The sequence below is a fragment of the Culicoides brevitarsis genome, chromosome 2 (genome assembly GCF_036172545.1).
Source record: "Culicoides brevitarsis isolate CSIRO-B50_1 chromosome 2, AGI_CSIRO_Cbre_v1, whole genome shotgun sequence".
NCBI classification, from domain to species: Eukaryota; Metazoa; Arthropoda; class Insecta; order Diptera; family Ceratopogonidae; genus Culicoides; species Culicoides brevitarsis.
The window spans coordinates 27,595,957-27,623,527 of NC_087086.1; the positions used below are offsets into that span (position 1 = coordinate 27,595,957).

Below are 27,571 nucleotides of genomic sequence, written 5' to 3' on the forward strand. Positions count from 1 at the left end.
AAATTTAAATTTAAAATTTTATTTTGAAGTTTTTTGAGGGTTTTCCTTTAAGTTTTGTTTAAAAAGTTAATGAAAAATTTTTAAACATTTTTTTTCTAAAATTTTTTGAAAATTTAAAAAAATTTTTAAATTTTTTTTTTAAAATTTTTAGATTTTTTTTAACAAAACGTTAAAAAAATATATTTAAAAATTTTTTATTTCAAAATTCCAAGAGATTCTAAATTTAATGAAATATTTTTTATATATAAATAATTTCATTAAAGATATTTTTTACAAAAAAAATACATAAATAAAATAGGTAAAAAAAAAATAAATGAGGAATTTTTAAATCAAAATTAATTTTAGAAAAATTATTTAAATAATTTTTTTCTAAAATTTCCGACTTCAGACAATTTTAAAAAATCTAAAAAAAAATAAAAAATTTAGAGTTTTTGATTTAAAGATTCAAATTTTTTTTTAACATTTCAAGCAAATTTTTTAAAAAATATTTCCTATATTGTAAGAAATTAAAAAGAAGTTTTAATTAATTTTAATTTTCAGGATATTTTAATATTCAAAAAATTTCAAAATTTAATGAAATAATCAAACTGAAATTTTTTAGATTTTTAGAAAGAATTTAAGAGTCTATAACAAATCTTTTTAGAAATTTCTTTTGTTATTTCGAGACTTTTTTGATAAAAGTTAAAACTTCAATTAAAAAATAAAATTCAAATTAAAATTTAATTTGTTACTCAAAATTAATTAAATCTCTTTCAAATTTTCAGAAAATTCAAAAATAATTCAAAACGCAATTTGATCATCACTATCTCTCGAACATTCGTAATCCCGTCAAAAGTGACATTCGCCGTTATTTCACTCAGAACCGTCAACGGATTCCGATCAAAACAGTGAAAAATCAGAATCGGAGGCATAGACCCCGAAAAAAAGTGCATTTTAACGCATAAATAAGCAATTAATTGAAACAAAAGTGAATTGAATTGAATGCAATTGTAACGATGCAAATTTAAAAGGTGAAGAAACGCAAAGACACTGTGAAACAAAATGCCCAAGATACCGCCAATCAAAAAATCGAACATGGTGGTGAAGACGAGGAAGAGTATGGTCCGCGTTAAGGATGGAATGGTCATTGTAAGTACCGATTTTCCTTATTTTCACCCTTTTCCATGTCCGACCTTTCGACTTTTTGGATTTCTGGAGTTTTGATTTCAGCGAAAATGTGAAAAATCTTCTTCGAAAAAGGGCTTAGAACAAATAGACAAAGACCACATCATAGAGGAAATGCTAGAAAAAAAAAGTTTGTTGATGAACACCTGCCCCTTTTGTTGTCCGCTGACGTATTTTTGCTATCGGAAGTGAGATATTGACTTAAAATTGCAGGTTTTATCAACTTTTTCGTTGCCTGAAATTCGTTGAGAACAAAGAAAAAATGAGCGTCACTCAACGTAATTGAATTACTTTGAAAGCCATAAGCGCCTTAACGAGTAAAATTCGCTATTTTTAGAGCCCCGTGGTGATTTCGGAGAATTCGTTGCTCGTGACAAGCATTTCACCCGCACCTCGTTCGTCAAATATTCAAATCAAAACACGAAAAATCAAGGAAAAAAAGTGATACATCAGTAACCTTGACAATAAATATTTCAGTTTATCATTCCAATGTGCTGTGTAAAGTGGTCGTAGCAAGTAATAGGTACAACATATGACGACAACAACAACAACGATGTGCAGTGGAATGTATGCGTCGCTCGTTCAATCATTTATCCAGTGGCCTCCTATGAAAAAAATTATTTATTATTAACATTTGCGAGCAATTTTATGTCTGTCTGCCTAACTCGCGACCCAAAATTGCAACTTTTTACGATGCCACATGACACAAATCGACACAAAAACGCAATTTATCTATCAAGTACGGCGTATTCGACGATTAGCGCTATCGAAGCAACACTTTAGAAACTCAAATATTGTCACGATAATCAAAATATTTACGGGCAAACGATGATAACGGGACAGATAACGAGCATGTAGCTACGAAAATCCCAAATAAATCGCGTTTTGTCGTCGTGTGTGAATCATTTCGCCGTGACGTCATGTCTCGCGCGAGGTGTGAGTTGTAATGCGCAATGTGTGATAAGAGAAATTTATTTTGCACAAAAAAAGAAAAAAAAAATCATCAAAAATTTACTTTTCAAATCAAATTTTGTTACAACAAAAAGTTTGACGAAAAATTCATAAAAGACCAGTTTTGACAAGTTTTTTTTTTGCGTCGACATTTCCGTAGATGTTTATGAATTATATATAAAAATTAGCATAATTGATTCCTTTTTCTTGGCAACAAAGTAAACACTCAACTTTTTTTTTGTTTGCTGTTTTTGGAGCTCAAGAGATATTTCGGTGTACGACGATGATAAATTCCGGTAGGCACGTTTATTTACTGACGTTGACGTTGAAGACTTTTTTGTTAAGCCATCCTATTTTTTTGGCATTTTGGAAATGTTTGAGGCAGAGAAAATGGCAGTGATGTGAAAAGTTTTATGAATAGTTGATAGAAAGGGATTTCCTACCTTACGAAATTCTAGGAAGTCGATGTTTTTCTATGAGGTTACCTTTTGAAGGTTCGTCTGTAATTTGTTGGAAAATGAGGCAGGTCAATACAATTGAAAAGGTTAAGTTAATGTTTATCGACAAAGAACGTCTATTTTAACTTTGGGAAGAGAAGTTTTCCAGACTTTATTCTTTGAATAATTTTTTTTTATTGAATTGAATTTCTTTTTTATATATTGACTGATGATTGAAGTTTTACTAAATAAAATTTAATAAAAAAAAAATAAAATAAAAAAAATAATAAAAAATAAATAAATTTAAAAAAAAATATGTAAAATTAATGGAAAAATTTAATTAAAAAAATATATATAAATTTTAATTTAATTAAAAAATAATTAATATTAAATAAAAATTTAAATAAAATAAAAAATTACTATTTTCGGATTAATAACATCTAAAAATTTGTTTAAAAAAATTTTTCTAATTTTTAAATAAATTAAATTATTTTTAAAATTATTAATTTATATAATTTTAATTGAGCAAAAAATTTTACATTTTTTGAAGTTTTTGTTTTGAAATATGATACAAAATTATTTTTTTTTTGTAAAAAACCTGTAAAAAATTTCAAAAAACTTAGAAATTTGCTGCAAATAAAATTTTTTTCTATGCAAAAACAAATAATTTTGAAAAAATTTAGAAAAATTTCAAAATAATAAATTATTTTTATCATTTTCATCAAATTATATTTTTTCTATTTTTAAAATTTTTTTTTTAACAATTTTTAAAAAAAAATAAGTTAATTTTTATTTTTAAAAAGTAGAAAAATTTTTGAATAATTTAAAAAAACAAAAATATTTAAATATTAAAAAAAACAATTTTTTATTAATTTAAGTTTTTATTTAATATTTTTTTTTTATTTAATTTAATTATTTTTATTTATCTAATTTTTTTTTATCTTAAAAAACCTAAATTATATCTAATTAAAAATGGGCAAAAATTATTTATATTTTAAAAAAAATTCTGATTTTTAAAATTTTTCAAAAATTTCGAAACTTTAAAAAAAAATTTTTTCTGTGTTCTCAAAAATTTTATCTATAAAAATTGCCCTTCATTTGACGAAAATTTAAAAATAATTTTTAAAAATTTCGAAATTTTCCATAAATTTTTAATTTTTTTCTATACATTAAATATTTTAAAAAAATATAAAATTCAACTCAAGAAATTTTTTATTCATTACAAAAAAATAATTTTGTATCAAATTTCAAAACAAAAACAATTTTAACCACTAAACGTTCATTAACCTTCAACCAAATAAACATTTAATCGACGTAACAAACTTTCGACCGTATCTCGTCAATTTTAATAATCTTCTAAACAAACCTTTTCCTATAAGTAATTTATGTAAAACAAGAACTATTAAACAGACATCTCCGTCTTCCCTCATTTACATTAAAAAAAATTTCATCATAAATTTACATACAAAATTCATGGAATTTATTTCAAAACCAAAAAAAAAAAATGACTTGACCTGCTTTTGTCTACTTCAAAAATTCTTAAACAAATTTTGTTTAACGCCAGAAACACGTGTCTGTTTGATTCCATTGCAAGTCTAAAAACCAAAAAAAAAAAAAAAAATTACCATAACAAAAGTCTTTTCATTTATTGACAACGAGCGTTGTTTGTGTGTTAAATTCGACATGAAATTGCAAAGAATTTTTTATTTATTTTTATCGTCATAGACGGAGAACAATAGTGCCACACATAATAATTATTTTTTTTTACAATTTTTATCATGTTTTCATTACACAATCAGTTATTTTTGCCCATAACGAGACAATCGGCAGTGACGTTTCGATGCGTGACACCGAGGCATGCAAAAATCCAGCAACTTTTAAGCTTGTTTCGCGGTTCTAAGGTCATTTTTGTTCTATTTTTGTCATTTACGAGCAAAAATAATCCTCTAGGATTAAAAATGTTCGACATTGACACACGCCACGATGCTACGAGCAGCACAATGGAGAGAAAAAGTACGGAAAAAATCGATCGACGATCGTTCTTTGCATAAAAATCGTTCAAAAGATAAATAATGGCTCGTGTACCAGATTCACTTTTCATCAATAAATAAAGACTATTTCTGTCTGACATTTTTTTTCTCTATTTCTCTAGGTACGTTTATGCAAGAGAAGAAAAAAAATTGAAGACGATTCTATTTTGTTCGGTTGTTTGAAGAGGTCCAGTACCGAAACCCATGGCATTCGGTCGCACATACAGCTGTTTGAATGAAATTTCAGCACAAAACGAGAGAGAAGCGCTTTAAAGTTCTACGAAAAAGAGAGACGTAGATGCACCACGTGCAGAGTTCCGTGCCATATTGTACGAATTTTGAATGAAAACTGCGAGAGACTTGAATGGAGTGCTAAATTATTCGCCGCATGAGGAAGTAAATGCTTGAACGGAACGAAATTCGGATCATCCGATGCCAAAATTTTAATGAAATGACACAAAAACGGTCATTTAATGGCCACCAACCGTAACTTCTGCCCAATAAATTTGCGAAAAACGTTAAATAAACGTCGATTCTCATTAAAAGGGACCATCGCATGTCCCTCCATTAAAGTTTAACGCGCCATAAATCCACGCCATTAACTGATTTTTCGTCCTACAGCCGCTTTGGGGACACCAACTCGTAAAAATTCATGCTCCTAGGACGTTATCTTCATCAAACATCATACCCAACTCTCGTTCATTCACAACTTTTGTTCGTTCAAACGTTCTGTACGTGCGTTCGAGTGCGAGAGATTCTCTCAAACAACATTTTCGCACATAGAACTCGTCGTGCGAGAGGCAAATCGTTAGTTAGAGATGAAACGGTGCCGTGAATAGTTCAGTCTCCGACACAATGCGCGATCTTTAAACAATTTTTTACAACTTTTCTGTTTTTAATTCATCATTCAAGGCAAAAAAATCAGCATAAAATCCAACATTATTCGTTCGTTACATAAAAACCAAGAGAGATTTCGGACTTTTCTTTCATTGTTTGTTACTAGAGTGGTGAGAAAAAATATTGTTTCGTAACCAATGAAGAAATTTCATTGTCAAAAAGTGGCAGATTGTGCAAAAAATATTGTTGTCTGCTTCATTCGTCGTTCTCCGAGTCGCCAAATATGTCTGAAAAATGTGAAAAAATCGCTCAAAATTAGTGAAAAAGTGATTTAAAGGTCAAAAAAATGTTAAAAATTAACGAAATTTTTTTTTTATCTAAAAGCTTGACCTGTTTTGTCTGATAAGATATCACCGAGGCACTCAGCGAACAAAAAAACACCTGACAAAGAAACAAAAAAAAGTTCCGTTGATTGAAAAGCAGCATAAAACGGTGTCAGTGCATGAGAAGACTCCGAAACGGCGAACAAAACAATTATAATCATCATCATAACTGTGAATTTAACATGTAAATCAACGTTACACTGTGTTTTATTGCCGTTTATGATAAAATAATAAAAATGTTTGAGATGACGACGATTCCGACGAATGAAGCCGCGTACAACGATAAATGCAAAAGTCAACAATAATAATAAAAAATAATAAAAATAATTCATTCAAGGAGAATGACTGCCACGAATGAAGTCATCATCTGGCTTGTTGAGGTTTCAAACATCTATTTCTCGAGTTAAAAGGCAGGATACGGAGCGGAGTGATGTGATAAATGACTTGAAACTTGGTTTTGACCGAAATGACGGAATTTATGCGGATAGCTTGAGTCATGGTTTATTGATTTTTTCGTACAGAATGAGGCGAGATACAGAGTTATCGTGGCGTTTATGGACTTTTTTGATGTTATGAATAGCGGTTCAAGACCAAATATGGGTTTAGCCGAAGGGCTTAAGTGGTTAAGGTGATTTTTTTTGTGTTAAGTGAGGTAATGAGATTCTATTTGAAGTACAAAGTGATGTTAGATGAAGAGATTTTAATTATTTGAGACTGGAAATGATCAGAAATGATGATAAGAATTTGAAAAATTGCCGAATTTTGAAAGTTTTTAATAAAAAATTTTTTTTTGTCTTCAAATATGGAGAAAAAAATTAATTTTTTTACCGAAATGTTTAAATAAACTTAAAGAAGTTTCAAAAATTTAAAGAAATAAATCAAAATTTGGACTTAATTGATAAATTTTATTCTAGAAGTACCTCTCAAGTTGTAATTTTAGTGGCTTAAAGCAATAATTTTTTACTGAAAAGACAAAAATTCATTCAAATTTTAAAATTTAACGAGTTTTTATGGAAGTTACTATATAAATTTAGGTAAAATTATTAAATATTTTAAAGCTAATTGTCAAAAATTTACAATTTTTTGCATTTTAAGGCCTCACAAACATAATTTCTTGTTGTGAAAAATATAAAAATTTATTTAAATTAAAGAATTTTTTAAGATTTCTCGAAATTTTAATTTCTTTCGAAGTAATTTTAGGATTAATTTCATTGATTTTAAAGAAAACTGTTAAGAACACGAAAAAATATTTTTTTGCTGAAAAGAAGACAAACATCTCATTTGAACTAAAAAAATTAACAAGAATTTTTAAATTTTAATTTTTCTCAAATTTTTTTTGAACTAAAATTTAAATTTTTTATAAAAAAAATCATCAAAAAGTAGCAATTTTCTAGATATTGATAGCTCCAAAACATTTTTTTGTTGATAAATTTAACAAAACTGAACAAAATCTTAAGTAAATTCAAAGAAAATATTTAATCAAACTGCAACTGATGCACAATTTCAATGAAAATTCACTTAACATCCTCCGCAGAACTAAATTTCATTGTGTCTATACGACTTCCAGTAGTTCTTAATGACTTTTTATGTAAAAGTTGATGGAATTTCCGCATCATTTGATGTGTTTTCAAATGCAAAACTGGTTTAAAAGACATTTTAAATTCAAATTTTGCACGGAAATTTTATCTTTTTATAATAGGCTTTTATGAATTTGAACAAGAAATCGTAGTTCAAGGCCATTAAAGTCTTTTAAACGAAATTTTGATGAGTTATGAGGATGCTCACTGCTTTAGAACTCTTAGTTATGTAAATAATTATAGTCAAGTTGCACAAAAGAACAAACATTTCTAGGAAAAAAGTAGTTTTTTGATGAATTATAGGCGGAGGCGTAGTAAAGAAGTGCTTAAGCGTAGGCGGAAAATCAACAAAAACCGCAAAATCTTCAAGAATTGATTAAAATTTAGTCATTTAAAGCGAAAAATGTTGAAATTTCTTCACAACATGTTGCTCCGTGCCACAAAAACTCCATAAAATAATTAAAATCGTGGCGTTAAAAGCTCATTTACGACTTTTCCTCCCTCCGAGACCATTCTAGGAGGCTAATTAGGCATTTCAGTCATTAAATTAAACCTTTTACTTCGCCATGAGTTCACGCAACAGCAACGAAAAAAATGAATTCTGTCACGAATTCCCATGCCAGTCGCAAATTATCTCATTTTGACATCAGATTTCAGCCTCTCCCATGCTCACATGTCACACACGAGCTGATGATGTAACACGAAACACGACAAAATACAAAAAATTCTGCGATATTTACTCGCTTTCACGGCCTTGAACTTGAAATCGCGGCATGATATGTGCTTTGTCGTGTCATAATAAGAAATTTTGCTGCATCTTTGCGTAAAAAATTTTTATAAAATATTCAGTTTGACGCTTTTTGTGATATCGCAACGTCAAAATATTAACATGTTGTGTGCAATTTAATTCGATTTGAATACAAAAAAGGCCGCCGATCCGCATTGAAACGATCAAAAATGCAAAATTTCCGCACCTCCGTCGTCGCGTGTACCGAAAAAAACCGAGATAAGCTTTCCGTTCCACGTAAGAAAAAGAAAAAAATTGTTTTTCCATACAAAAAAGCAATTTTGCACACGAAACAACAATAAAAACAAACAATTGTGAGGCGGATACGAAGGATATCGTTAAAAAAGCAAAAAATATCGTCGTCGTCGTCAGAATTAATATTTTCGCTGGCAAGAAGAAATAAAATCTGGAATAAAAACCAGTTTTGACCAATGCGAAGAATCATGACGTTTTTTTTTTCGTGTGTCTCGTCTGCGTTTTGATGATTCTACTGCTTGAAACTGGATTTTGGCCGGCTAATGTCGCCGCGACATCGCGCATATTGAACATGAAAAAACGTAATTTGAGTGAAGGAGAGTTTATTGAATCAATTTACATGACGATTGGCGATGATTGCAAAAGTGATCGAGTCAATGTTCGGAGAATTTGTTGTGGAAAAGGGACCACACGGGAGAAAAAAAGTTCTAGAAATGCAGTAAATTGGATTTATTGAATTTTTTAGTGATTTTAAGTGAAATATTGAACAGAAATATTTTTAAAAAAGCAATTTTTGGTGAAATTCGCCAAAATTTCAGGCAAAAATTGAAAATTTTGAACTACAAACAATAATTTTATGATTTTTTTTTTACTTTTTTCAAATTTAAAAAAGCATCTGAGGTCTTTAATGATACAGTTTTGGGTAATATTGAGCTTTCAAAAGCAATTTTAGCCTAAAAATAGCAAAAATAGAGTACAGGAGAACTTCTGGAGTCATTTAAAAAAGAATTTTTTGTTTAAAAAATTCAATTTCGAGTCAAATTTGAACTCAATTATGATAAAATAGTTCAATATTGAATGAATTTCCACCCAAAAATGAAAATTTAGGGCAAAAAATGCAAGATTTTTAAATTAGAAATGCATTTGGAGACGGATTTAAGAGCAACAATCGAATAATTTTGGCTTTGGGAAAGAATTTTAATCCAATAGTGCCAAGAACTTTTCTGAATATTAAAAATCTAGGCGAAATTGGGACCTTTTCAAATACTTGAAGGTGCATTAGGAGTCAGATAATAGCCAATTCTAGGCGATTTTGACCTTGAAAGACAATTTTAAAGCTAAAAAACGGCTAAATTTTGCTCAAAAAAACTTTTGAAGTCATTTGAGTGTCTCAAGTTAGAGCAAAAATGTAAATTTAAGCGAAAAAAATAAGAAAATCTTACAGTTTTTGTCGAGATTTTGTACTTTTGAATTACAATTCTTTGAAGTTTGCATTGTTTGTGCGCTTTTTAGTTTAAAAATGACTAAAAATTTAATGAATTTTAACTCAAAAGTGCAAAATCAGATAAAAATGTAAGAATTTTAAGTCAGAAGACCTCTTGAAGTATAAAATCTGGACAAAAACTGGATACTTTTTGGTTCCAAAGAGCATTTGAGGTCAAAATTTTTGAGATTTTTCCTTAAAATTTCAAGGTTTGATCAAATTTAATTATTTTTTTTTATCAATTTCAGCCTAAATTGAACGATTTTTATCAATAATTTTAACAAATGAGCAATTTTGACACAAGTTTAGTTTAAAATCAACGATTTTGAGTCCAAAACAGCTTCAAGAAGCAATAAAAATCTTACTTTAGACGAAAAAAAATCCATTCCAGCAAATTCCCATCGTTACCTCTATCCATCAAAGCGCCTCCAAGCAAAATTCCCATTAAAACTGCATCGCAAGACGATATCAGACAGCTAAGACAGGACCACACACGTTGCTTGTTTTATTAATCTGCATCCATTCTCTGTTTATTTTCATCTCGTTCGCATCGCGCATTTCGCAAAACATTTTTTTTTTCAATCTGAAAATAAAATATTCATCGAGCTCGAGAAAGGAACGAAACCCAGAAACTAATAATCTCCAAAAATAATTACGGGTGGCAGGCGTTTGGCGATGACGACATCGAGATATGACGACAATCTGCTACTAAAAAAAATTTCCCAATCAATTTTTTTAATGAATTTTTCCGTATCTGCTAAACCCAGATAACATCCGAAAAACTATTTATAAAAATCAATAATTTTTTATTATGAATAATAAACGCGTTCTCGTGCCGGTCTTTCTAATTTTAATGAAAATTTAAAAATTCAGATGTCCGTTACATCACGAAAAAAATAATTTTTCAATAAATTTACAGCAGAAAATTGACGCATTTGTAAAATGCCGCCTGTCATTGATTTTTTCCGTTTTATTTTTAGGTCAAGAACGGATTTCTAGTGCTTTATCTTCTTTCTGGTCCTTTTTTTTGCTCAATTATCAACTTTTTTCAAGAAAGCGACTCAATGGCGCGGTAACAATAAAACTTTTGTAAAGAGTTGCTTAGGAAAGGTGGCGAATTGTCTCCCAGGGAATAAATTTAATACAGAGAACATTGGATTTTTATGCAAATTTTACATTTTTTTGCCGTTCCAACCCGAAAAAAAATGTAAAAATTTATCGAGTGTCGTGCCAAGATGTAAAAAAAAAATTCCACAGTCGAGGAGCGAAGCAAATAAATCGTTTTGTGTCTGACGTTTTGGCCTTCAGTCGATTCGTACGGCGAAAAAAGGTGATAATTGTGTAAATTTTTCGCTAAAGGAGAACATTGTTGCACAAAATATGTGTGTGTGCGGAGATGATAATGTGGTGCGATAATGCTGAAAATTATTATTATGTCTAATGTTGTTTTTTAGAGTGCTCGTTAAAAGTCGTGATTTAGAATGTTTAGCGAGTGGCATGGTGCGAAGGATTTTTCACGGAGCGCACAAGTTATTGAGCATTGAGAATATTATTTATAGATTATGTGAATAATTAGTGAGTTGTTATAGGCGAGAGATTGTGACCTGAATAAACATTGGAGGATTATGCACGATTAACTTTACGCCCTTTTGGGTTTGTGATTGACTGGATTTGGAATTTTAATTAATTTTTATGGCTTGGGGTCAATAGTTTTTGTGAGATTTATTAAAATTTTTAAATATTTCTAGCATTTTCTGAAATATTTTTCATAAATTTTCAATTTAAAGAATAAAATCGGTTAAAAAACTTAAAAATTATTAAAATTTTAACAAAAAATTATAATTTTATGGCAAATTTTTTTTTTCAATTTTTTTATTAATTTTATTTAAAACTTAATTAAAATGGGGTAAAAGTTGAATTTTCTTGCATTTTTAATCCTTTTTTGATTTTCGAACGAAAATTTCCTTAAATTTTTAATTTTTTAGATGATATTGAATGTAAAAATGAGCAATTTTAGGGAGTTTACAAACTAAAACTTAAGAGCTCATATGACTTTTTGACAAATTTTGTTACTTTTTCTAAAAATTTATGATAGATTTACGATTTTTTGTAATAAATTCATGATTTTTTGCATTTTTTACTAAAAATATGAGAAAAATCTGGCAAAATTTCAGCTTTGGATATCAAATATCCATCTTGACGAAAGATTTTCCACCTAAAATGCTCGTTTTTAATGCAAAATTATTAGATTTTCTTTGATTTTTCGAACATTAGAACCTCCAAAGTTGATTTTAAGGATCTATTGTTGTTCAATTTTAAAGAATTCTAAAAATTCAAAGTATTAAAATGTTAAATTTGAACATCAATTGCACCTTCAAGGTCCAAAAATTGCTTCGTCGAAATAAAAAAATTTCATGGAAAAACTAAATTTTCATAAGGATTTCTTAACTTTTCTTCACTTTTTGGTATATTTGACCTTTAAAATTTGCTTTTTGGTACCTTTTGATGTTCAATTTTCAACTTTAAAAAGTAATTTTTTCCAGAAATTTGACTTTTTACATCAATTTTTTCCTAAAAATAAATAAAAATGTTGAATAATTCAAAAATAATGACTTAAAACTTTCATAAAAAGTCAGATATCATACCTTTTTTTATTGAACTTGAATATTTCAAGTCATGAAAAGTTATTGTCAGTACTCTATTGTTCCATATTTGCTCATAAATCATGTGATGGACAATCAAGGCTTAGCTACACATGACAATAAAAGCATATTTTTACTATTCTCGCCAAATCCTCGCCATTTTATGCACTAAACCTTGTCAAATTTAACGATTTTCATCCAAGAATTCGTCGTAAAACAAGAAAATCTCCCCAAAAATCATCTTCTTTGGAATAACATGACCTCCCTCAGTTTCTCGCTTCATAATATTCCATTAAAATGCGTTCATTGTTCGTAAAAAGACAAAAACTCCCAACCTTTGCCCGACTTCCGACAACCTTTTCAATTTTTCATATAAGAAAAATCCTTCCTAAATCTGGATTTCCTTGAAAAAGTTGCTGTATCACTTAGTTTGCTGCTTTTTTCCCACATAAAATTGAGTAATGCTGCTTTTCTCGTTGATGTTGGTTGTTTTTCCGTACGAGCGACGAAATAAAACGAGAAAAAAGACATAAAACGGGCGCCTTGTCTGCTGCTGTTCTGTCGTCTAACACAAATTTGCGGCGATACAAGATTTATTTTTGCTCGTGCTGCCGCTTGAAATGCGTAACATGGGGAAAAACAACTTGAAAAAATTACTTAATCGGGGTGAATATTCGGAAAATTGTCTCGCGAGTCAAGAAAAGGTCAAAATTTCGATGAAATTTCATGGAAGGAGCAAATCAAAGCTCAATCACCCGACACGACATCCTTCAATTAGAGACAAAATTCAATGCACGTTACTTGCTTTCAATCAGTAATGACCAAATAACGAGTGTCAGCATTGATTTTTTTGTCGTTTTCATGAGTAATTGATTGAAAACACATTCAAGATTCGATAAAATTTATTTTAGTTGTCTCGTGTTGCGATTAAACACACACACATCAGTCAAGTTCAAGGATAAGAATCGTGTTTATGTGTGTTTTGTAATCTTTATCGCATGTTTTTCTTTCGAAACAACAGAAAAGTGAGGGAAAAAATTGTTGATGTAGGCTCGTGCGTGGGACGGGAAGCCATGAAAACAACAAAAATGACAAAAAATGAGGCATTGAATAATTCAACGGGGCAGGCGGAGACCGATTTCGATGTCGAGCTTCTTATTTATTGATTTGTTGAAGCTTAATGTTGTGATTGGAAATGAAAAAATTGAGTAAGAAGTCGGAATTTTATCTTTTTTATTGCTTGATGAGCCGAAAATTATTTCGTTAATGGGATGAAAATGATTGGAGAGCAACATTTTGTTCAATTTTGAGAAAAAAACTCAAAGAGAAGCATTTTTTGTCATTTTTAATGAAAATTTTCGACTTTTTATGAGTTTTTATGCAAATTTTTGCAAAATAAAAATTAAAAAATTGTAAATTTTTGACCTTGGGGTCGATTTTAAGGCTAAGAGAGTTGAATTTAATAACTCAAGATGCCAATTAAATCTTCAGAAGCATAAAATTTAAGTCTTTCGAAGTTGAATTTTTCACTTTTGAGGTAAAATCTACTTTCAATGTGTTAAAAAAATGAATTAAAACACCAAAAACAGCAATTTTGACAAAAATTCATTAAAAAAATTATGAGAATTTTTAACTTTTTGCATTTTTCTGCAATTTTTATCCAAAAATCAAGTCAATAATTAAAAATTTACACTTTTGAGGCCAATTTTAAGAATTAAAGAGTAAAATTCATTACCTCAAGATGTCCATTGAAGCATTTTAAGTAAAAAACGAATCTCTTGAGGCAGCAAAATTGACTTCTTATGTTCTGAATTTACATTTTTTTTCCTCAATTTTTATAAATTTTTAATGATTTTTTTTAAAACTTTTCATAAATCACAGGAAAATACGGCTATTTCTAACGTTTTTTTCTAATTCATGAAAAATTTTTAATAAATATCATTAAAAATTTCATAAAATTTGTGTAAAACAGGTAAATTCAGTACTTCAAAAAATTTTTTTCGTTAAAAAACAGCAAAAATTTTAACAAAATTTTAATTTTTTATAATTTTTGCTGCAAATTATTGCAAAATACCAATTAAAAATTTTCCAATTTTAGATTTTGATGCCAATTTTTAGCCAAAAACGCTGAATTTAAAACCTCAAGACGTCAATTTAAGCCCCTTTAGTATAAAATGAAAGTTTTGACGAGTCAAATTATTCTCACAAAATACAAAATTAACCTCAAAAATGCTAAAATTAGCTTTAAAATTATCACAAAAAGACAAAAACCACTCAAAATCGTCTTCTTCAACAAAAAATTCACCAAAAAAATCGTGAAAGTTACAAGACTTTTTCATCTCTACTTGAACGAGCAATCAATCGATCACACGTGCGTTGTTTATTGTGCATCTAATTTCCGCTCTACTTGTCAATAACTGTAAACATCATGTCTTAGCACAAAATTTCGTTAACTACTTTGATCCAATTAACCTTGCTTCTCTAGCTGAGTTCCACAAACATTTTAATGAACATGACAAATTTTCTCTTCCGAGCATCTAATTAAGAATTTTTTCGGGTTCGATTTGCCCTTGTTTGTAAGTCATTTCGTGCGCTCCCAATAATAATTGTTCGTCGTTCGTGTCGAAATCAAACACAAGTGCAAACAGTTGTTCTTGTCGGCACTTTATAAATATCGCCCGTGCTCGGTACCGTTCTAATTTAATAATAACAAAAACCGAAGCGCAGCAGTTGCTTTGGAATGTAACCAACTCGTCGTCGGCTCAGGTGCCAAAAATTGTTGTGCGAGTCGAGCTAAAAAAGAAAACGGAGTCATAAATAATTAAAATGGATTTACTTTTTGGAAGAAAGGAGGGTTAGTGTCGTGATATGTGATGTGAATGAACGAATGGCGGATTGACGAATGAATTATTGACAAAGGCAAGCTAAAAACGGAAAAAGGAAAGGAAATGTAATTAAATTTCACCTTTTGCACGAGTGAGGTAGTGGCGGCAAAGTAAAAGCATGGGCGGAATAATTTGTATTTATTGACGGTATTTAAGGGTTGTTTGTGCTTTATTGGACCACTGAGAGACTTTATGACTTGTTAAAAGCCCTCATTATGGCCGAAAGTGGCTCGAAATAGCTGGAAATTTATCGTTGAGTGAAGTGATTAGCTTAGAATGACTTAAAAGTCTATGAATTTTTTAATGAAAATGAATTTTTAAAACGTTTTTGGCACTTTAGAAGTTAATTGAAGGTCAATTTTAAAGAAAATGTTTATAAAAATATTTTTTTTTTATAAATTTTCTTAATTTTTTAACAAAACGTGGCATTTTAACTCATTTGACAAGACATAAGATCTTAAAAATTGACAAAAACTCTCAAGTTTAGCAAGAAATTCAAGTTTTTAGTTGCTTCAAGTTGATTTCAAGTCAAGAATGTCCAGTAAAGAGCCCTCGAAATACATTTAGGTGTCAATTTTTGGACAATTTCAGTACTTCAGACAGTATTTGAGCTCAACAATTATTCAAAACCTCTCATTTTACGCAATTTTGTGTTATTTTACTGCTCAAGAACGTACTTGAATGTCTTCCAAGAATATATTGACCTAATTACATTTATGTTTTTTTGAAGAATGCTTTGAGCCATACTGCGAAAATTTCATCAAAATTTACTCTTAAGACATCTTCATTCCAGGAAATGTGGATTTTCCTTCGAGAAAATTTGATTCTCAATAATTTGCATTAATTTTATGATGAATTATTCATGAATTTGAGAAAAAAAATTTAATGTCAATTTTTTTCTAATATTTTTTTTTTAAATTCGTCGAACAGAAATTATATAATGTTTTAAAAATTTAAATTTTTATTAATTTTTTATTTTAAAATTGATTTTTTTCATTTTTTTTATATAATTTTTTTTTTTAATTTTTTTTAATTTTTTTTTTTTATAATTTTTTTTTTTAAATTTTTTTTTTTTTTGATATTATTTCATTAAATTTTTTTTAATTTTTTTTATATTTTTTTATAATTAAATTTTTCTTTGTTCTTTGTTTATAAAAAAAAAATTATTTTTTTAGTTTTAATTTTTTTATAAAATTTTTTAAAAATTTTAATTTTTTTAATTGAACTTTTTTTTGTTCATTTTTTTTATTTAAAAATTATTTTTTTGATCACAAATTTAAAAAAAATATCTTAAAAATTTTATTTACTTGGCGACTTAAAAAAAACTCAAAATCCGCATTTCTCAATTTATTTGCCAAACATTTCTTCATCTTCTTGAAAAAAAAAACGCAACCATTCGTAACTGTCCCGTTAATCGCTTAAATCAATGTTTACCTTGTTATTATCGATTAACAGTCCGGCAACAATAACAGCTCTCGATCATATCATTGATAACTCAATCACTATACTCGCTTCGTTCAATTAGCAAACCTTGATTTAACTGTTCTGTTCTGCGTTTCGAAAATATCAATCAACCGGTCTATCAAGCATTGCACATAAATAAAAAAAATGAAGCTTATTTTTTATTTATGTGAAAATTTTGTTTTGGATTCGATCGGCATTCGTGTGTGTAGGATGTGAGAGTCACCTTGAAATAGATGTTTGAAGAACTCAAGCCGTCGAACTGATGAAAAAAAAATTTATTTGTTTTTTTTTTCGTTTGTAGCACTTGTTGAACTTTGATTTATTGAACTATGGGATAAAATTTTAATTTTTGTTGAGAAACCACGAAAAAAAAAACTAAATGAACAATGTCATCAGTAACAGTGCCAGAAAACAATAATAAAAAATCAATTAGTAGTTTAAGTGTTTGTAACGAGAAACCGTCCTTGTCCTACAACAACAACAACAACAACAAGAGAAACGACGATGGCTTAGTTCCATTGCGGCAACAATCCTCGTCCATCGCGACAATTGCAACGGCGCCAGGCGACGTCAGTTTGGAATACCACACGGATAACGAGGGCGACGCGGGATTTCCGAGCACCGACTACGGAATCCAGTTACGAAATGTCGAAACGAGCTGTGATAACAAGCAACAACACAAACGGGCAACAAGTTGCGGAACAGAATCTGCCTTATATTCGGCGGTGCCGACGTACGATTGGGTCTTTGGCGACAGCGTTACCGCAGTTGGCAATGGAAATGGTGTCGCGAAAGACGGCACAGAGACAAATTGTGATAGGCAATTGTGCACGAAGAAGCACAAACGCAGTGGAAGTGCATTTGCGGCATTGGGCTATTATGGGAGTGGAAAAGTTAAGCCAGCAGCGGGATATCACAGACGAACGTTGTCGAACATAACGACAACGGGATCCGTGTATAATCCCACTGTGGTGATGGTTGTGATGAATAACAGTACGAGCAATAAGGAGATCGATCGACCGAAGAGTTATACGCGGATGGTTTTGGAACATTGCAAGGTTTGTTTTTTTTTCATTCTTAGTTTGGAATTTTATTTACCGAATGACACGAAATTATTGGGATTAACGACTATGAGACACGCAAACACCGAAAAGCCATTAACGACTCATTAAATTCTATTATTGTTCGAGAAGAAAGACGCATTTTGTTGCGTTACAAAGAGAAAAATTACTGCCATAGATTTTTTTATGACGATATTTCATAAAGACTTTGTACATATGAAAGTTTTTTTTCATAACAAAAATGCCAGATTTTGTCTTTCTTGCATATGGATCGGTCTGTTAATGTTTATAAATGAGCAGATTCTTATTACATTTTAAAAATTTTTCGAAGATCACAGCTTGACATAGTTCAAAATATTTTCTTTAATGCTTCAAAAATCTCATTTGCACATTTCCAGTCTTCTTATGGAGAAAAGTAAGGTCAATTTTTGATCCATTCGTAATATATCTCAAACAGTGTGATTTAGAAGGAAGCAAATTGTCCGTGTTGAAAAGCAATGAGGATTTCCGAACAAAGAACAGTGCCTCCAATGCTCTAATTTTAGTCAAAGAATTGTCCAATTATTATCTAAGACAATTTTGGGCCCTATTTTGAAGAATTTTGTTCTACAGAATGTTCGGGGCCTAAACTTTATAAGGCTTCCTGTTAATCCGCAATTATTGTTCCATTGGCGTCAGAATAGATGCTCCATAGCTTACAATTGGTCTCAGAGTCGTTTTTTACAGTAGAATTTTTGTTTTGATATCGAAGGCTGATGTTTGAATTTATGCCCCAGATCCATTGTCAGTATTTGTTTCAGTCTAGATTTGAATAGTAGGAAGTTGTCAGAGCGTCTTACTTCTGAAGGGAGACTATTAAAGAAATTTATCCCTTCATAAAAACACTGTTGGGTGAGTAATTTGTTCGAGACATTGGAGTTTGTAATCTGGACCTCCTTCTTGTGTCGTAGTTATAATGATCCTGAACGAGAGAAATTGATAGATTCGTCCTCAATAGCCCTTTTATGATTTTCTATATTGTCATTGCTTGTTCGTATTTAATAATGTCATTCACTTTAAGGATATGGTGCTTGTACATCTGGGATGATGTCATTCTTTGACGATTAAATATGGTCATTAGTTAGTTTTGTAACAGAAGCTTGCTTGTGTTATGGTTTGAGGTTAGGTTTGAAGATGCATCACCGCGCTCCGAAAAACTATTATTCAGCTTTAGGTTTTCTTTGTCAATTTTTTCCTAAAAAAGAAGATAATTTTAAAAATTCAAACAAAAAACTTACCTGTTAATTGAAATTTGCTCCATAAATTGACATTTGTATAAAAATTTCGTAAATGTCAATTTAAAAAATGACCGTTAAAAATTTGAAAATTGACTTTTTCTAATTCAAACTTAATAAATACTCAAAAAAAATTGAAAATCTCACCTAAAATTTGTTCATTAAAGATTTGGAGAACATTTTTGAAAAATTAAGAAAAAAACTCAAGTCTCTTGAACAAATGTTCCATTCATTAAAACCCTGTTCCCACACATGCGAAAAAGTTGTAGAACAATTTGTGCGTGATTGAATGTCCTTGAAAGGATCTTCTCTTGTTATTTGTTTTTTTTTTGTAGTCCACACGTGGGTTGAAGAAAAATACCTACCAGCATCTATGTGGGATGAAAAATAAAAGTCGATGTAATTGCTAACTAGACACAAAAAAAGGAGATTAATTAACTCGTAATTCGTAAAAACGCTGGTTCATTCAACTCTTACCTGAATAACTCCTCATAAATTCTGCCAAAAAAAAAACTCGTTTTTCGCGGTTTTCCATTCAAGTTAAATCGTCGACACGCGTACAACGCCACTCTTTCGAGTCCCATTAATCTTCTCTTGTAAATACGCCGCGATGCGAACACAAGAAGAGATTCGTTGAAGGGAATTCGAGTGAAAATTTTTCATTCGTATGACTAATCCGTTGAGTCCTTATGAGATACCACACTTTCACTGAGCTCAACCAGAGGATTGAGGACATCTGAGTTACCGGGCATACAGCTGTTGCAAACATCTCGGGACAACTGCGCAAGCTCGAACTTCTGTGCATCTGTTTTTTTTTTGTTGTAGGTTCATTCTATTTCACATTGCGACACCTACTTTCAGTTTCTCATTGCTCATTGCACCGTCCAGATCGCGCGCCTTCGTCTCCGCTGCCCTCACACAATGTAGTGGCTCGAGACACAATAGCAAAGAAAATAAAAGAAAGAAAAGTTATCATGACGACAATAAACATCATCAGCGAAAAACGTTCAAAATTACACTTTTATGAGTGATTGTTGCGGTTTTTGAGTCGGAAACTTTCGAACAAACAAAAAAAAAGTACAAACTTGAAAATTTTGTACAATCAATAAATTTTTGTAAATTTTTTCTCGTCTCGCGCGTTTTCTCGTTGTGTAATTTTCACACAAAATGAACTTTCAAAAGGACAAAAAACTCCGATGGAGACGCCTTGTTACTAACTAGACTCTAGAAATTCAAGTGTTTCACCGATACGCACAAAAGTGATAGTTTTACGTGATAATAAGTCAAAAAAACGGAAATAAAATGAGAATTATGGCATTAGAAATAGTTAAGGACGAAATTGTGATAGTTCCTGATAAGCATGTTCAACAAACGATTTATTCGTGCGAAAAGACTGACGATGCGGATGCGAAGGACTCGAAGCAAGTGGCACGGAAGATGATCAGCATTTGTGGCTTGTTTACGTTGCCAGTGACGCCTTATCAACTTTTGCTGTTCTTTGTATGTAAATTTTGGCCGCATTTTTATGGGTGTCTCTTGTTCGTGCGAAAATTTTTTCTTTCTTTGTCTGTGGGTGAAGGACGAGATCATTGTTGATTTTTCATAATTTCTATTTTTCTAGAAGAAAAATAATAGTGAAAAATGGACAATTTTGGAAGTATGTTGCAGGTGTCATTAGTTGATAAATGACTAAAATTTGATTTTGAGGGCAGGATTTGAACTACTTTGGCGTAGAAAAACGCATTAAGGTCACATGCTAATGAACTGTTGTTGAAAAAGTTCCAATTTTATGGTCTTTTTATGAATTAAGGGGCATTTTTTGTCATAAATTTACATGAAATAAATCTAAAATTGCCTAAAATTTAATAGAGATTTTTTTTCAATAAAAATTTAAAATTAATTGAAAAATTTTAATTAACACAATATTTTTTAAGTTCGAAATTCTTATCATATTTTTTTAACTTTAAATGTAAAACTTTTGATGGAAAAAAAATTTCTGGTTAAAAAACTGAAAAAATTAAAAAAAAAATATTGAAAAATATGTTTTTTGTTAATCTAAAAAAATTATTTTATTTTATTTATAATGTTCGAAATTATTATATTTTTTTTTAAAATTGGAAAAACAATTTTGTAAAACTTTTGATCAAAAAAAAAAATTTTTGGTTAAAAAAAGTTATTTAAATTTAAAAAAAATTTTTTTGAAAAACAATTTTTTTTGTTTTTAATTAAAATTCAAATAAATTTAATTTTCCTCTTAAAAGACGATCTGTTGACGTTGTCATCATAAAGGTGCGCTTTTTTGTTAATTTAAAAAAATTAATTAATTAATTAAAAAAAAATAAAAATTAATTAATTTAAAAATTAAAAAGATTTAATATCAAAATATTAAAAGTAAAGATTTTAATGATGAAAATTGCCGAGATTTAAAATTTTTCTGTCTTAAACTATACTTTGATGAATCTTAGTTACATAATTATGTTGATTCAAATCAAAATTTACAAGTTTATGTTAATTTTTTAATATTTTTTAAGAAAATTTTTTTGAAAAACTTAGCTGAATTGGAATTTTTTGCCTTAAATAATATTTTAATGAATAAAAATGCACTAATTTGACTAGTTCTTATTAAAATCTTCGAGTTTTGTAATGAAAAATTTTTAAAATCTTAGGTTTTTTTTTCGAAAAATAGGCAAAAATAGTACCTGAATAGAAAAGTTTGGTCTTAAAATTCAATTTAATGAATGACAATAAACTAAATTTGATGATTTAAATTAATATTTTAGACCTAAAAGCTAAAATATGTTCAAATTTAAAGATTTTAGTAAGAAAAAATGTCAAAATTTTTACCTAAGTTAAGGATTTTATGTTTAAATTTCCCTTTCCTGAACCAAAATAAACTCTTTTCATTGAAAAACATACAAAAAACCTAAAATTGATCCCTCAATTTAGTAGTATTTCGTAAAATTTTACTCTCTAGAGACACTTTACACATGAAAATTCCGTGAAACTCACCCTTGACGGTGGCTGGGTTCGGCTTACGTAGGTCTTTCGATGTAGATATAGATAAAATGCACCAAAAAACGCGCAGTTGGTTGTTTTTTTTACGTTTTTTCGGTTTGGTGCATAAATACATTTTCATTATTTGTACCATATTTTGACTGCGACGTGCCTTGAATACGTTTCTGACTAACTAAAAAGAGTTCTTTGAATCACAAATCCACTTTAATGAATGAAATAATTACCTCTTTCGAGTCCAATGACGACGATGCACGACGAAAATCTCTCCAACGATCTCTTTTATCGATTTTCGAGTCCTTTACACACATGACACGAACCGACTTTGCTTTCGTTTTCCACGGAGATCAATAAATTATAATTTCGCTTTTACTAGTTTGTTATTATCGCGGTCGTTTAATGCATTTGTACACGAAAGTACATGGAATTATGTAAAAAGTTGTTGTCGATTCTAACATGACGAACGACTTCTTGGCGTTTATTGTCCCATGTAGCCCATAAAGAACGTCGCGAAGAAGGACAATGTAAACATTTCGTCGTCCAATCGTCGAAAAAGGTCGTTTTTTCTCATAATTTATTCACCAAACTTTTAATTATTGTTATTGTTTGTTTGTTTTTTCAACAAAAAATTTTTTTTCTTGTACTTACAGAGCTCAGGTATCGGCGAGCCAAGCGTGTATCATGCACTGGTCGTAATATTTTTGGAATTTTTTGCATGGGGTCTACTGACGATGCCCGTTATAAATGTAAGTTTTTCGCTGGCGCGTGGCAAATTACATAATTTAATAAAAAAATTTTGATTTTTTAGGTTCTCAACAAGACATTTCCGAGTCACACATTCCTCATGAATGGTCTCGTGATGGGCATCAAGGGTATTTTGTCGTTCTTAAGTGCGCCACTTGTTGGTGCCTTGTCCGATGTGTGGGGCCGCAAGTTTTTCCTGTTAATTACAGTTTTCTTCACATGCGCTCCCATACCACTCATGTCAATCAATTCATGGTAAGTAATGGTCCAGACACATTTTTATTGTCTCGTGTCACGCAACGACGAAAAAATTTTTTTTAACCTTGACCCGTTTTTTTTTCTCCAGGTGGTTCTTTGCAATGATCTCAATCAGTGGCATCTTGGCTGTGACATTTAGTGTCGTGTTTGCATTCGTGTCTGATGTGACAACGGTGGAGGAGAGGCCGCGAGCTTATGGGCTCGTTTCGGCGACATTTGCTGCCAGTTTAGTGATATCACCCGCACTCGGCGCATATTTGAATGAAATTTATTCAGAGCCATTAATTGTAGCTTTAGCAACAGCCATCGCTGTTTTAGATGTATTTTTTATATTAGTAGCCGTACCAGAGAGTTTACCAGAGAAAGTAAGGCCGAGCTCGTGGGGAGCGCCGATCAGTTGGGAACAAGCGGATCCGTTCTCGGTAAGGATGAAATTTGAGTTTTTGTGAAAATTTTATTGAAAATGTTTTTTTTTGTTGACAGGCATTACGACGCGTCGGCCTAGATCGGACAATATTGATGCAATGTGTTACCGTTTTGCTATCATACCTGCCTGGTACGTAATTTTTAATTAAAAAGATTAAATTTAATAATTTTTTTCACTTTTTGTTGCAATTAAAATTTTTATGAGAAAAAAAATTAAAATTTTTAACATTTTTTAATTTATTTAAGTAAATTTATTTAAATAAAAAAATTATTATTTTTATCTAAAATTTTAAAAAGTAGGAATTTGGTAAAAAAAAGTCAGAAAAAAAATTATTTCTTTCAAAATATTTTTATTGCATTTAATTAAAGGATTTAATTTGATTTTTTTTTAATTTAAATATTTTTTAAATTTAATTTAATTTAATTGTTTTAATAATAAAAATTTAAGATTCATGAAAATCTATGAAAAAAATAATTTTTAATTGTTTTCGAATGGCAAAATTGGAAATTTTTATGTTTTAATTTATATTTATTATTTTTTTTATTTAAAATTTTTTTAATTTTTTTTTAAATTTTAGTCATTAATTTTAGTAAATAAATTTAAAAAAATTTTTTATCTCGTTTTTGGATTTTGTCTAAGAATTTTTCAATATTGAAGAAAAAATATAGTAAAATTCACAAAAAAAAAATTCACTTGACTTAACTCGATTTTTCATCTACTTTTCTGTAAAAAATATTTTTATTTGCATAATTTTTATATAAATTGACAAAATATTTTAAATTTTCATATTTTTTGAATTAAAAAAAATTCTAAAATTTTTATTTTTTATCAATTTTTAAAATTTTCTCCTTAAAAATTTTCAACAAAAAGTGAAAATATTAAAATTAATCTCACTCAATTTCACATTGAAACTAATCCTTTAATTTTTTTTGCATTGAAACTTTGCAGAAGCCGGACAATATTCTTGTATATTCGTTTACCTTAAACTCAAAATGAACTTCACCTCAATTGATGTATCAATTTTCATCGCTGTCGTTGGAATTTTGAGCATTTTGGCACAGGTTATCTTGGGTGATTTAATGAGGTAAGCTCATTCTCTTCTGATTATTTTCGCATAAATTGACGTTTCGACAACCACTTTCAGGGTACTTGGAGCCAAGAGAACAATAATTTTGGGATTATTATTTGAGACGTTGCAACTTTTGTGGTTTGGATTTGGCAGTCAAACATGGTTTGTCCCCCAAAATGCCCATAAAAATTGATTTTTCACTAATTAACACGTGTCTTTGTTTCGCAGGATGATGTGGGCCGCTGGAATTCTGGCTTCGCTTGGATCCATCACGTATCCCGCTATCAGTGCATTTGTCTCAGTTCATTCGGATCCCGATCAACAAGGTACGATTTTTCGTTTTTAATTGATTTTTTTTATTAAAATTTATTTTTTTAGGAGTTGCTCAAGGAATGGTCACCGGAATGCGCGGTTTGTGCAACGGCTTGGGTCCCGCGATGTTTGGCGTCATTTTCTACTTGTTCCATGTGGACTTGAATGTGGATCATAGTCTTACGCCGCACTACCCGAGCGATCATATTATCCTTCCGCCGCCCGGAAATGCGACGCCGATTCATGTGCGTCCCGAGGAAATTGTGTCGGAAGGTGTTCCCGGACCTCCTTTCGTGTTCGGGGCATTCCTCGTTGTGATAGCGATCATTGTTGCCATCATTTTCTTGCCGGAAGAACCCATGGACGACCCGATTCGACGACCATCTGGTATGCCGAAATCAAGTAAAAATGCCGAAAGTAGATTAAGTAGACCTGAGAGAAGCATGAATGCGTTTGTGTAGTAGAAAAGACACAAAAAAACACTTTTCCTCTTCACTTCTAAGTACCTACTGCCTACTAAACTTACACTTTGCACACACAAAAACACATGAAACACACAGAAAAACACCTAAAAATGCATGCTTTGTACATTTTTGCACTAATTTTCCTCTTTTTGCACGTTTTGTAAGTATTTTAATTTTAAGCAGGCGTCAATCGTCGTCTTTCGTTTTGGAATATCTCATGAAATTATTGAAAGATGTCGATTGGCGCCTTCGTTTTATTCGATAAATGTCTAAATATTTGATGTTTTTCTCTTTTTTCTTTATCTTTTGAACATTTCCCAACATTCGGTCATCGATTTTGACATTTCGCAGAAAACGACTCGAAAGTACAAGATATGCTTGCCAACTTTAACGACGATAAAGTATAGCTAATACCTTGCCATAACAAGATACGTCGATTATTGTTATCGATTCCGTTCGGTAGTTCGACGAAAAAAAAAGTAAATTTAATTATTTTAGAAAATCGAGGAGATTTACGTTAATTTAACAATTTTTTTATTTGACACTTTAGTTTAAAAAGAGTATTTTGAAAATGAAAATTCAAATTTTTTACAATAAATTGTTTTTTATGATCCTTCAAAGTTTTTTTTAGAAATTTCATCATTTTTTAAAAAAATCTTTTTTTTTTTCCTACACATTAAATTTGGGTTTTTTTGAAAATTCAAAAATTAAAATAAATTTTTCATTTTTTATCCGAATTTTCAATATTTTTTTGTCACAAAAAAATTTAAAAATTAAAAAAAATCTATTTTTGAAAAAAATTAAAAAATCATAAAAAAAAAAAAAACTATTTTTTGGAATAAAAATTTTAGTTTTTAAAAAAAATAATTAATTTTTGTTTCCCTTAAAATTTGTTTATTAGCTCCTTTAATGCAAAATTTAAGATAATTATATATTTTCAAATTATTTAATTTCTTTTTTGACTTAAAATCTTCAAAATTTAAATATTTTTCATAATTTTTTTTCTTCAACTCTTTTAATATGAAATAAAAGCGAAAATTTGACATTTTTCAAAATTTTTCATATTTTTTTTATTTCACTTTTAACATGAAAATCTAAAAATTTTAAATATTTGATTAAAAAATATTTTTTTATCCAATTTTTTAACATTCACAAGCTCAATTTTTGAAAAATTGTTCAAAAAAATGTAAATCTCCTTCGATAAAATAATAGATCTGATAGAAAAAAGCTCACTAACCCACTTTTCTGAAAGCACTTTCGCCTCTAACTGACTAACGAGTAATTTATTTTCAAAATTCTAGTAAAAAAATTAGTTTAATTAGTTTTTTCCGTAGTAATTTTTTAGATTTTGGCATTTTTTGTAGTTTTTTCTTTAAATTTATTTTTAAAAATTCCATTTTTAATTATTTTTTAAAAATATTTTTCAGGACTCTCTCTCTCACTAGACGCCCAACACTTTGGTGTCGACTTCAACAGCGTTGGTCTCGAACGTCATGGCAGCCATCACTCGAACAGCAAGATGGCCGAGGCACTTTCGCCACTCATCAGTGATCACTACCAAAGTCACTCGGTTGAATTGTAAGCACACACGACACAACACACTCTTTGACAATATTTGGCGATTTTCATCTAATTTGGTTGTAGCAAAAAATTACCATGAAAAAATTAGTGATTTAGAGAGTTTTTTAGTTGTTAAAAAAAAACAGTATAAAAAATATATTTAATGAAATTTGCAAAATATCGATGAAATTCGATATTTATGAGTTACATAAAAAAAACTACTTGTACAAAAATGTACCTTCCTATCGCGTTAAAAAAAAATTATTTATCAGCCTTAGTGATGATGATGATACATTTTCCACCTTTTTTAGTTTTATTTCGTACTTTTAAGCATTTTTTTTTCGTTTTTGTGTTAAATATTTAAGTTACTAACAACAACAGCAGCAACGACTAAACATCACACGCTTTTAATTAAGTTTTTAAGTTTTAATTTTAAGTTTTTTCTTGGAAAAAAATAAAAAAAAAAATATAAATAACAAGTAGTCGATGTAAAAGTAGGACAAGTTTTAAAAATAACGAAGAATTTAAAAAAAATTATAATCTAACATCTGTAATATTGTTACCTGATTTCAACTTAGGTTGCTTATCACCTCAAAAAACTACTCTAATGATGTTAAAATCTATAATTATTAAAAAAAATATGATTATAAAAAACTAGAAATTGTGACAAAAAAAAGTTAAAAAAAAATTAGAAGATGAAAGTATTAAAAATATTTTCCGTAATAAAAAATTGCCTCAAAAAGCAATCCCTCTAACCTTTTTAAAAGTAAAAAA

The 27,571-nt window shown here is 29.6% G+C and overlaps 1 protein-coding gene across 4 annotated transcripts; it reads left to right on the top strand.

Annotated features, from left to right (window-relative positions):
* The first annotated feature begins 866 nt into the window (after positions 1-866).
* Positions 867-27,424, top strand: LOC134829634 (hippocampus abundant transcript 1 protein). 4 transcript variants are annotated; one of them, XR_010161930.1, is made up of 12 exons: positions 5,419-5,589; positions 16,918-17,674; positions 22,614-22,709; positions 22,772-22,962; positions 23,054-23,387; positions 23,449-23,521; positions 24,341-24,476; positions 24,537-24,623; positions 24,690-24,787; positions 24,840-25,160; positions 25,589-25,716; positions 26,665-26,781. XR_010161930.1 is itself a non-coding variant. In XM_063842822.1 (11 exons), exons 2-11 carry the CDS (start codon positions 17,003-17,005, stop codon positions 26,817-26,819), a joined length of 2,163 nt encoding a protein of 720 aa, XP_063698892.1. In that variant the 5' UTR covers positions 5,418-5,589; positions 16,918-17,002; the 3' UTR covers positions 26,820-27,424. The 4 variants fall into 4 exon arrangements, 2 of the variants coding, with proteins under 2 accessions (XP_063698893.1, XP_063698892.1); XM_063842822.1 differs by lacking the exon at positions 25,589-25,716 and having other exon boundaries at positions 5,418-5,589; positions 26,665-27,424; XR_010161929.1 differs by lacking the exon at positions 25,589-25,716 and having other exon boundaries at positions 24,840-25,397; positions 26,665-26,804.
* The last annotated feature ends 147 nt before the right edge of the window (positions 27,425-27,571 follow it).